The 10,301-nt window shown below is 45.0% G+C and overlaps 1 protein-coding gene across 1 annotated transcript; it reads right to left on the bottom strand.

The window, feature by feature from the left end:
* Window positions 1–962: 962 nt before the first annotated feature.
* Window positions 963–8,214, bottom strand: CUNH10orf143 (chromosome unknown C10orf143 homolog). Its single transcript, XM_051801237.1, has 4 exons — window positions 8,037–8,214; window positions 4,143–4,283; window positions 3,955–4,020; window positions 963–2,111 (listed from the first exon to the last, which is right to left on the bottom strand). Exons 1-4 carry the CDS (start codon window positions 8,121–8,123, stop codon window positions 2,082–2,084), a joined length of 324 nt encoding a protein of 107 aa, XP_051657197.1. The 5' UTR covers window positions 8,124–8,214; the 3' UTR covers window positions 963–2,081.
* Between the last annotated feature and the right edge of the window lie 2,087 nt (window positions 8,215–10,301).

Here is a 10,301-nt window from a genome sequence, read left to right on the forward strand (position 1 = left end):
CCTCCCACAAAACCCTTCTCATACTGGCAGATCCCAAAATAAATTATATCTATTTAAAAAAATAGCACTATTAAAAGCCTTCACTTTAGCAAACTATCCATAAAAGAGTCTGGCCAAATAAGCACCTGAAGAAAAGTACCAAGATCAGTGTTTACAGAGCCATAGTGCTGTCTGCTCTCTTATATGGATCTTAATCATGGGTCATCCACCGCCACCACCTGCGTCTCGTGGAACGCTTCCATCAGCGCTGCCTCTGCACAATCCTAAACATCCACTGGTCAGATGATGTGACCAATACATCTGTTCTAGAGCAAGCAGCAGTCACAAGTATTGAGGCCATGTTGCTGAGAACACAGCTGTGTTGGGCAGGGCACGTCTCCAGGATGAAGGACCAACCACCCCCTCCCTAAGATCTTGCTTTATGGTGGACTTGCCACTGGCTGCCGCATGAGAGGAGCCCCAAAGAGAAGATACAAGGACTCCCTGAAACAACATCTCAGCCTTGGCCACATTGATCACCATAACTGGTCTACTCTGGCCTCCAGCTGGGAGGTCTGGAGACACCCCATCTATAACGCTGCCGTTTCCTTTGAGAACACACACAGGATCACTCTCGAGGAGGAAAGACAATGCAGACAGAACCGTGTCTTGTCGATACCATCCAAGGAGTCTTTCTGCTGTGCCTTTTGCAAGCAAATGTGGGTAGAGCCCTTCCCAAATCTTCGTTGGTGAAGCCCAGCCACGATGAAACTCCTCATTCTCAGGAACAGTGGGAAACTGATACCAAAAATCACATTAAAATCAAACACCAATGTGACTTCGCCAGCCAACTGTGAGCAGCCCTGTGAGTTATGTACCATCAGATTTGAAAAAAATCCAAGTAATGGTTGTTCTAAAAGGGGGAGAATTTAAAAGAGCGTGGCACAAAACCTACAAGGACCACAAAAAAACCCAGCTGGTTCTTATCATATTCCAGCCAAGATTTAAGCAAGACATGACCGAGACATGGTAATACAGGCCAAAAGAAACCTGTTGGAAACTACTGACCCTATCGAAAAACTTCCTTTACTGTGTTTAGCAAGGGGATCTGCTGGCATCAAAGGACTTGGAAAGTGAGTCTAAGAAGTCAAATCCATTATTCAGCCTAATAGTCTTAGCTGCAAGAGGCTCACAGGCTTAAAAGGGACCAAAATTTGAGTTTCCTGGTTCCAATGCAAACGCCACAACTCCACACATAACATGGGAAGGATTCTAGGATCCAAAAGTCCTTTGCCTGAGGACTTTGCAGTCTGATGAAGCCCAAAATTAACCTTTAAAAGCCTGTCACTAGTTTTGTCCACTTTTGGAGCTACTAATTGAATTTGAAGTGGCTCCTGGCTGCTCTCAGAACAGGAGAAGCCAAATGTTGTAGTGTCTTTTTTGAGTTGAACTCTGCCCAAAAGCTGAGGTGTTGCACCCAAATAGCAAAACTATGTTGTCTTAGAGCCTAAAAGTTACATAATCCTATAGACTGGCAAAAATATAGATGGAATGATTTGCGACAAGCCAATAGAAGGATGTTGGATGATGAATCCAAGCCTTTTTAAACAGATTTTTTTGGATTTCAATATAAGCTTCAAGGGGATTTTTATTGGCCTTCTCAGCTGCAAAGCTGAGCAGCCACTTAAAAACCAAAATATTTGTGTCCTCCTGTTTATGCCTATGGCCCTGTAAAACAAGCATTTTCCAAGAGTGCCAGGGAATGTGTCCAGGAAAACCTCTGACACCAATGTGACCTCTGGCCCAGGACCAGGTGAAGACAAGGCCCAAGGCCAGATCAACTTAATTAGTTCCAAAACATTAAATCAACCTTTTCTTTTCCTTTTCAAACATATTCTGAGCTACCTTAAGAGCAGAAGCATTTTTTTTCAAGTGTAAAAATGATGCTAATTGTGCACTGAGTGCTACCAGAGCCATTTTGTGCGTGCTGAGCACCACAAACCAGACCAGAGGAGGGGTGTTGCAAGGATCCAAGTGGGAACGGGGGCACCTCCAGGATCCAAACAGGAAAGCAGTGCTGCTCTTCTGCCAGCTCTCCATTTCTAGAAGCCCATGATATGACTGAAGTGTCCCTGAAATGCCAAAATTTCATGTCACTAAAAATAATCTCAACAAAGTCTTTTCCTCAGTGTTTGTTATTTTAAATCACAGTTTCACTAGCAACATCACAAATGTTTTTTCCCCAGGGACTAGGGGACACCTAAAATATCTGGAAACTAAAAGGAACTGTTCAGTGTGATCTGTACAAGGACCATGACTGAGTTATGAATTTAGTTTTGTACATGAAGCTAAAATACACCCACAGAAAATAAAGACAATTTTAGCATCATATTTATATACCTTATTCTGTTTTACCATTAATGTTAAAAGATTTTGAGGACAGAAGAAAAATTTATCTTTTGGTTGGCAACTTTTACTTTAAACTCAAGCCTGCATTTCTTTATGTCACGTTGTCTCAGTTCAAAGAACTCACAGTAATACTTCTAACTAGACTCTCAGTATCAGCTTCTTATTATTTTAAGAAGGAAGATAATTCACTGTTAGAACTCTTACCAAATTTACTGAAGTATTACTCTATTATCTGTTACTGGCCATGAATAACTGACTATGAAGACTCTTCACTGACTGTGAAGAGACCACAATTAAATCTATACAGAAACGTATTTAAAATCAGAAACAAATTTTAAAATTTGCTTTGAGCAAAGCATTTTCCATCTCAACTTGACAACATGAAACTAATTTAGGAAGAATTCTAGTGAGAAGCCCTACAAAGGCTCCAGGTTTTTGTAATCCAACCTTGAGTTTCTACATTGAAAGCACAGAACATTCAAATTAGAAAAGATCTTTAGTTGTGAGCTTCCAGCTCTCACTGAGCTAAGCTGGCAAGGTGTTTTCCTTGTTTCCTACAGCTGTTGGTGAAGAGCATTTAATAGTGAGTAAAACAGGTCATCCAATAATCCCAAACTTCCATAGATAAATGTTCTGGAAGAGGTGAATTTTACCTCCTCCAATTATCTGGCTTTTACCTCAAGGTCATTATTAGGCCATAGGAAAAAACACGCCAGGCTGATCTGACTGAAAATAGAAATGGTGTTATTTTATTATATTATTCTTTGGGACGATGATATTTGTACTCAGTTGTGAGACTCTAAAATGAGGTGGTCACTGACAGAAGAATTTTACAAAGTCTGACGTCACTGTAGCTTTGGAATGCAACAAAACTGACTTAATATGCCGGGTTTTAATCCCAAGATGTTCTTTTGGTTTTGGGGTTTTAACCCCACAGATGTTCTCCACAAAGTGGCCACACTGGTTCCCATATTCCTACAGTCAGCCCTGGATCTGGTTTTCCTTTTATCTTTAAAGATGAGCAGAAATAAGTTGACACAGCCAATGTCTTTCCAGTCATAGCTCTCAAGAACTGACAGCATTCAACGGAAACTTTGCCATGAATTCCATCAAATCCCAGATTTTGCTTTAAACATTCAGTATCTCCCCCCACCTCTCCTCATTTTGACTCTGTAGGGAGCAGTATCTTCAGGTTACTCATTGGAAAGGAAGTATCCAATTAGAGGGGAAAAAAAAGAGACAGAAGGAGATTCCTGGAAGTTTTGATATGATGCAGTACATCAAGGGCAATTAAAAATGGGGTAGATAAGTTGTATGTTGCTGTTTGCTTTAATTACTTCCTAAATTCTGCTTTTTAGGGGGAATTTGAAAAATATGTTGCCAGCCTATGTATTTTCCAGCTGCTGTTCCAAAGATATTAATTTGTGCTCTGCTGAAATGCTAAATCAATCTGCCTTTCTTTTTATTTACATGCTTTACTCCTGAGCAATGGCATTGTGGGGTTTATTAACTTTATGTTTAATGGATCTAATAGTTCTGTCCCAGAAAGCAGGTTCACACACTTACAGACTCTCCAGCAATACATCTGGGGCAAGGCTGTGCAGCTCCTTTGCTTCCATGGTTTTCCAAAATCTGATGAACAAAACCACATACAACACTATTAGAAAAAAAAAAAGCCTTTTTTTTTGCAGCTTTACTATAAAATGTGTTTTAAATATGATCTTGTAACAAACAGACTCACAATGTAAACATACCATGGAATTTTGCTTTGGTTTTGCTGCCCAAGGACCACAGTCAGGGGAGAGTTTCTGTCTGGAATCCAGCTCCATGGTACAATCCATGAGGTAGCCATTAGCCTCCCCTGGGATGCTTTCCAACAATTTGCACACTCGTTTCTGAAAGAATCAAAAGCAATATTTCCATGTCTTTGCAAGGCATAGGGCCCAAATTTTCAGGATTTTCCTGTTTATGGCTCCTAAGGATCTCACATTCGTTGGGAAGAACACTAAGTTAGGAATGGACTATGAGACACCAAAACATTGTATTTCCCACTGCACCTCATGCTGGGTGAGCAGGGAATTCTGCTCATCTCACCATGTCTCTGAGCTTCAGTATCATAAAACTCCCCTGGGAAAAGACCCTCCCTCAGCCTCCATTAGTGCAGGATTTAGGCTGGTGTTTATCAAAGGAGAGGATCAGGGAAGTTGGGTGAAATGACTCATTAAATTCAGGAATGGAAGGAAAACCCTGAAGCCACATCAGACAGCAATGAGGACACACTTTTTGATCTTTCCTTGAATACTGTCACCTTTTTCCAGCCTTCCACAGCAGGATAATCAATTAACTTCACCCTCCTGGAGCTCTACCTGAGCTAGGATCGAGTGACATTGGGATGTCCTGGGAACCCAAGGTGGGAGAAAGGGCTCAGCTAAGCCCTCACAGTGCTGAGCAACTCAACTCAAGATCAGGGATTCCCAAAAATACTGCTTTGAACACCCTTTTAGGAACTGGGAAGGTGAAGTTTCAGGTCTCCAGAAAACAACTGGAAACCTTAAGAACAAGATCTTTGGGCTGTGACTGCCCATGGAAAGGAAGGACTACCCAAATCCCAGGGATTCCTTGGAATTGTAACAGCAAATTACCAGAGTAATGGGAAATTATAAAGATGACACAGATTTAGGGTCTGGCTCTGAATTCCAAAGAGATACACACACACTTCTGAAATTTTTTTCCAAACAAACTTAAGGAATACCCATATCCCCTCTCTTTCTCCAGCACATGATTCCCCAGGAAGAAGATGTGTTGGCACAGCACTGACAGAGTGTCAAAGCACAGAAACTAAATTTAAAATGGGTATATGTTATGCAAAAACTAAAATGGATCACTACAACAGGAACCTCAGTGGAAAGCAGCTGAGATGGGAACACTGAGAAAGAAGATGGGATATTTGGATGGGAAGGGATATTTGGATGACATAAAGGGATATCTGGATGGGAAAGGAATCAAAAAGTGAAGTATCTATTGTAGTAAGAAAGTGAATAATAGAATAACAAAAAGTCTGAGAAGGTCCTCTAAAGAGAGATGGAATTCCACTGGGAAAATATCCTCTTCCCTTTGTTGCTGGAGAATTCATCCCTTATTAAAGGGAACAGCCCCCTGGTGCAGCAGATGACTGGGAACATGTGTAAGATGAAGGAAAAAAAGGGAAGAATTACTCAGTGGTACACATCAGAAGGAATCTGGTTTATCAAAACTAAATTCAAGGTACTGGTTTTGGGGTTTAAGGTACTTGGCATCAGTGACAGGAATTCAGGACGCAGAGGGGACAAACTCCTCATGCCAATGCCAGGATAATCTGTGGAAGCTTCTTGCTTCAGGGAAGACTTGACTCTCTGGAATTCTCCCTTAGGGAAGAAGCAATCAATCCATCAATCCTGCCTGTGAAAGGAACAGAGGGCAGGATTCAGAGAACCTGTGATTAATAAAGATAAACGAGCTCCCTATTAAAAAGCAAACAGGGATTGCATCCAAACTGCTTTTGTTAGGGAATGATTATGCCACTTCCAGCTTGAAAATGCTGCTGAAGACAAGCAATAACAAATCAAACACGGGCAGAAAACAGATCTCTCTGCAGAGAAGTCACTCTATCTTTCTTTTCCAGCTGGAAAGGCCTGGAAAATCCCACGTATTTCCATGATGCTGACAGGGTAAAAGCCTCACAGATGCTGCTTTTCATCAACAGTGAAACCAAACTGGTGCAAAAACTATTTGCATGGAACAACCAACCTAAATACAACAGAAAATAGTTTAAAGAAAGATTATTGTTTCTTTGTTGGTTTGTTTTTTATAAGATTTGAAAAATCTTCTATAAATTTAATATGTTCATCACAAACAATTTCTGCTCCATTTTTAGAAGCCAGGCGAACTCCTGTTTGAGGTTCCATCAACACCTGTCCTACAGCTATAACTCAGGTCTCCAGGCAGCCCAGTTTTCCAGCTCCACTGGATTTATTTATGGAAAGGACCTTGACGGCCATGTGGACATGCTCCTTGTTTTTAGGGCCCAGCTCCCTATGGAAAGATGGCTCTGTTTGGGACAGCAGAGGAAAGATCCATGCAGATCCTTCTGGGACACTTTGCTTGAAGACCATTCCAAACCAGAACACACCAGAAGCTCTGGCCTCAAAAATCTGATATTCCTTTAAGTCCAAATGCCTTAAAACCAGGACAGGGAGCTCCATCCTACAGCAAGTTTCTGAAATCCATGGAAATAACTACATCAGGGTGCAAAAGGAAATCAAATGTGAATATCTAAAACACAGAGCAGGAGCTGAGGCAGAGCAAAAAGAGCTGGGACGGGATAAGAAATGTTCCAAAGCACCTTGCCTATGCTGCCAGTTGGGCTCATGCTGCCAGCTAAAATCATGGAATTATGGAATCACAGCCTGGTTTGGGTTGGAAGGGACCTTAAAGCCCATCCAGTTCCACTCCCTGCCACTGGCAGGGACACCTTCCACCATCTCAGTTTGCTCCAAGCCCCGTTCAACCTGAGCTTGGACACTTCCAGGGATGGGGCAGGCGCAGCTTCTTATCTTAAATTATATTTAAGGTCCCTTCCAACCCAAACCAGTCTGGGGTTCTGATCCCTCCGTGTCCCACAAGTTTCAAAAGGATTTTTCCTGCTCTACAGACAACCAGCTCATAGATTCGCTTCTGGGGAAACACTAGTTCATGAAGCAGAAAAAAAAAAAGCTGTTCTTTGCCTCTCTAACCTCAAACTCAGAAGAAACTCCTTCTTCCCTGTGTAACTTTGTCAGTCCCAGGCAAGAAGCTCATAGGAGTTCCTGTCCTTCTCTGTAAAGTGTGTCCCTGATAAATGAAGTTTACCCCTAAACACACAAGTCTTTGCTCGTGTTATACACGGACATGAGATGATCAAGGGAGAGCAGGGCAGTGTGAACACCAGGACTGGTTTTCCTTGGAATTCCTGTTAAGTTTTGCCAAGTGAGCAGCTGGGCATGTTCTAGAACGAGAGATGTTCACAAGGTGGTGGATGGGATGGAGATTTTCCTTGCTAGAATGGAGAAATGGACACACAGAAACTCAGCTGAAATAGAAAACTACTCCAAAAGCCCAACAGGTAAATGCTAAACACACCATTCCTGGAGGCACATCCTGGAGCCAGGAGAGCAGGAATAGACGGAATTAGCGAGGCCACCCGGTAAAGAGGGTTTGAGCCAGAAAAAAATAAAATAAAATAAAATTTAGAAAGGAAAAAGGAGGGGAAGGAAAGGAAAAGGGAGGGAAGCAAAAAGGGGGAGAAGGAAAGGGAAAGGGGGGAGAAGGAAAGGGAAAGGGGGGGAAGAAGAGAAAGAGAAAAGGAAAGGGGGGTGGAGGAAACAGAAGAACACCCAGAGCCTGTTCCGTTCCACTCCCATGGCCGTGCCCCGCGGGCTCCCGGCCCCAGGCAGCCCCAAGCCCCCCCGACTCAGCACCGACAGTCGCGACTCGGGATCCCCCCGGACGGCGGTGGGGGGAGAAGGGGGACCCAGCCCGGCCCGGCCTGGCTCTCCGCCCTTCCCTCGCTCCCTGGCCGGCGCCCCATCCCGAGCCCATCCCGGGTCCCCATTCCCGGTTCCCGCACTCACGCGCTCCGGCTCCCCGGGACCCCCCGGCCCGAGCGCCCCGCGCCGGCCCCGCGCGGGGAACGGCGGCGGCTGCGGGAGCGCGGCCATGGCCGAGGGGATGGGACCGGCCCGGGATCCGCTCCGGGATCCGCCCCGGGATCCGCCCCCGCGACGGAAACACGCACAGAGGGAGGGGCTGCAGGCGGCAGCTGCTCCGCATCCTTGGATTCCGGGGCGGGGAGAGACCAGCGCCGTCTGAATCAGTGTCGTGGAATATCCTGAGTTGCAAGGGACCCACAGGGACCATCTAGTCCAGCTCCTGGCCCTGCCCAGGACACCCCAAAATCCCACCCTGTCCCTGAGAGCGTTGTCCAAGCGCTCCTTGAGCTCTGGCAGCCTTGGGGCCGTGACCACTGCCCTGGGGAGCCTGTTCAGTGCCCCAGAACCCTCTGGGGGAAGAACCTTTCCCTGAGATCCAACCTAACCCTGCCCTGGCACAGTTCCAGCCATCCCCTCGAGTCCTGTCCCTGGTCACAGCAGAGATCTGCCCCTTGTGAGGAACCTGCAGACCACAAGGAGTCTCGCCTTGCTCTCCTCCCACTGAACAAGCCAAGTGCCCTCAGCTGCCCCTCATGTGGCCCTTCCAGCCCCTTTTCCATTTCCATGTCCCTCCTTTGGACGTTCTCCAACAATTTTAGATCCACCCCAGCACCATCAGTTCAGCCTCCTCATGCTGCTGTGACCTTGGAACAACTTGGTGTTCCTGCCCATGGCAGGGGGTGAAACAAGTTAGGCTTTAAGGTCTCTTCCAACCCAAACCAGCCCGGGATTCAGCGATTCTTTCCATTGGGACAACAGGTGATGAGTCCAGTCCCACCCCCTGCCATGGACAAGGACACCTTCCACTAGCCCAGGTTGCTCCAAACCCCATCCAGCCTGGCCTTGGATACTTCCAGGGATGGGGAAGCCACAGCTTCTCTGGGCAACCTGTGCCAGGACCTCACCACCCTCACAGACAAAGATTCCTTCCCAGCATCTCATCTAACCCTGTCCTCTGGCACTGGGAAGCCATTCCCCCTTGTCCTGTTACTCCATCCCTTGTAAAGAGTCTCTGTCCATCTTTCCTGTTGGCTCCTTCAGGTCTTGGAAAGCCAAATTAGGTCACCCCAAAGCTTTCTCTTCTCCAGGGGGAACAATCTCAATTCTCCCAGCCTTTCCTCACAGCAGAGGTGCTCCAACCCTCTACAATAACACACTGCTGGTCTCTCCTGCTCTGCTGAACGGAACAGTTTTGCAGGAGAGAACATGGTAATCCATGTCCATCAAGCTACCCCTGGCATTTGTTCCTTCTGGAGCTTATTCTTCACTAGGGATCCAGTTGTACTTCCAGGATATGCTCTGTCACATTCCTTGAGCCTGAGGGCGTATCACAAAATATAATCTACTTTTTTTTTTTTTATTTTTTCATTTAGCACTTGACATGCCTGATAGGAAAATAACCCAAAATCCGGGTAATCCAGTTTACAGAACATCCAAAATCAGTGCAGAGTTGGAACCAAACCCAAATCCAGTCACATCAAATCAGATTTATTTAATTATTTCCCAGCCACCTTCCAATTCCACCCGAGAGCCTGTTTAAGTGTCTTGCCAGTAAAGCACTCTGGAATGTTTTCCTGTGCATATTCCTGTGTTTAGAACAATGGGATACACTATAAAAATTAGGCATTTTGTGACACATCCATCTAAATGTGCCAAGCACATGGCAGGGGATGTTTTCCTGCAGGTGCCAGTTTTGCACGTGACTGATGTTTACACAGATACACCTCCAAATTTCCCATCAGGGATGCACCTTGTCTTTTCCAGGTGAGACCTGACCAACAAAGACCCTCCAGCAAAGAATCTAAGATGTGCTCTGGCTGTCAGAGGGAGCTTGTTGCCATCCGGACCATCAAGTAGAATTTTCTGATTTTTATTTGACATATTTTATTCTTTTTCAGCGAAATTATTTTGTACTACCCCAAAAATCCCATTTTTAGGTTTGGTCTTGCATGCTGAGAAACTGAGGACTCACAAGGGTCATTCTCCTCTCCGTTTGCTCAGGTTTCCCCCCCTTTTTTCTCCATGCTTTCTCTGCTGCTAACTTCATCATTTCATGTAGTCCCAGGTATTTAAAAGTAGAATAATTTCACAGAATCATTTAGGTTGAAAGGAACCTCTGGAGATGATCAAGTCCAAGCCCCTGCTCAAGCAGGACTGCGTCCCATGGGTAAACTTTGACTATCTCCA

This window comes from Manacus candei, unplaced genomic scaffold (assembly GCF_025592945.1).
Source record: "Manacus candei isolate 608988 ecotype Guabito, Panama unplaced genomic scaffold, ASM2559294v1 h1tg000050l, whole genome shotgun sequence".
Classification (NCBI taxonomy): Eukaryota; Metazoa; Chordata; class Aves; order Passeriformes; family Pipridae; genus Manacus; species Manacus candei.

Excerpts from the sequence above, each read along its gene's own strand:
- CUNH10orf143 (XM_051801237.1), bottom strand. The coding sequence starts at position 8,123 with ATGGCCGCGCTCCCGCAGCCGCCGCCGTTCCCCGCGCGGGGCCGGCGC. Across the intron at positions 4,284-8,036 it reads GTCCCGGGGAGCCGGAGCGC|AAACGAGTGTGCAAATTGTT; the intron begins GTGAGTGCGGGA and ends TGATTCTTTCAG. Across the intron at positions 2,112-3,954 it reads GATGTATTGCTGGAGAGTCT|GGACACTTCAGTCATATCAT; the intron begins GTAAGTGTGTGA and ends TTGGCATTTCAG.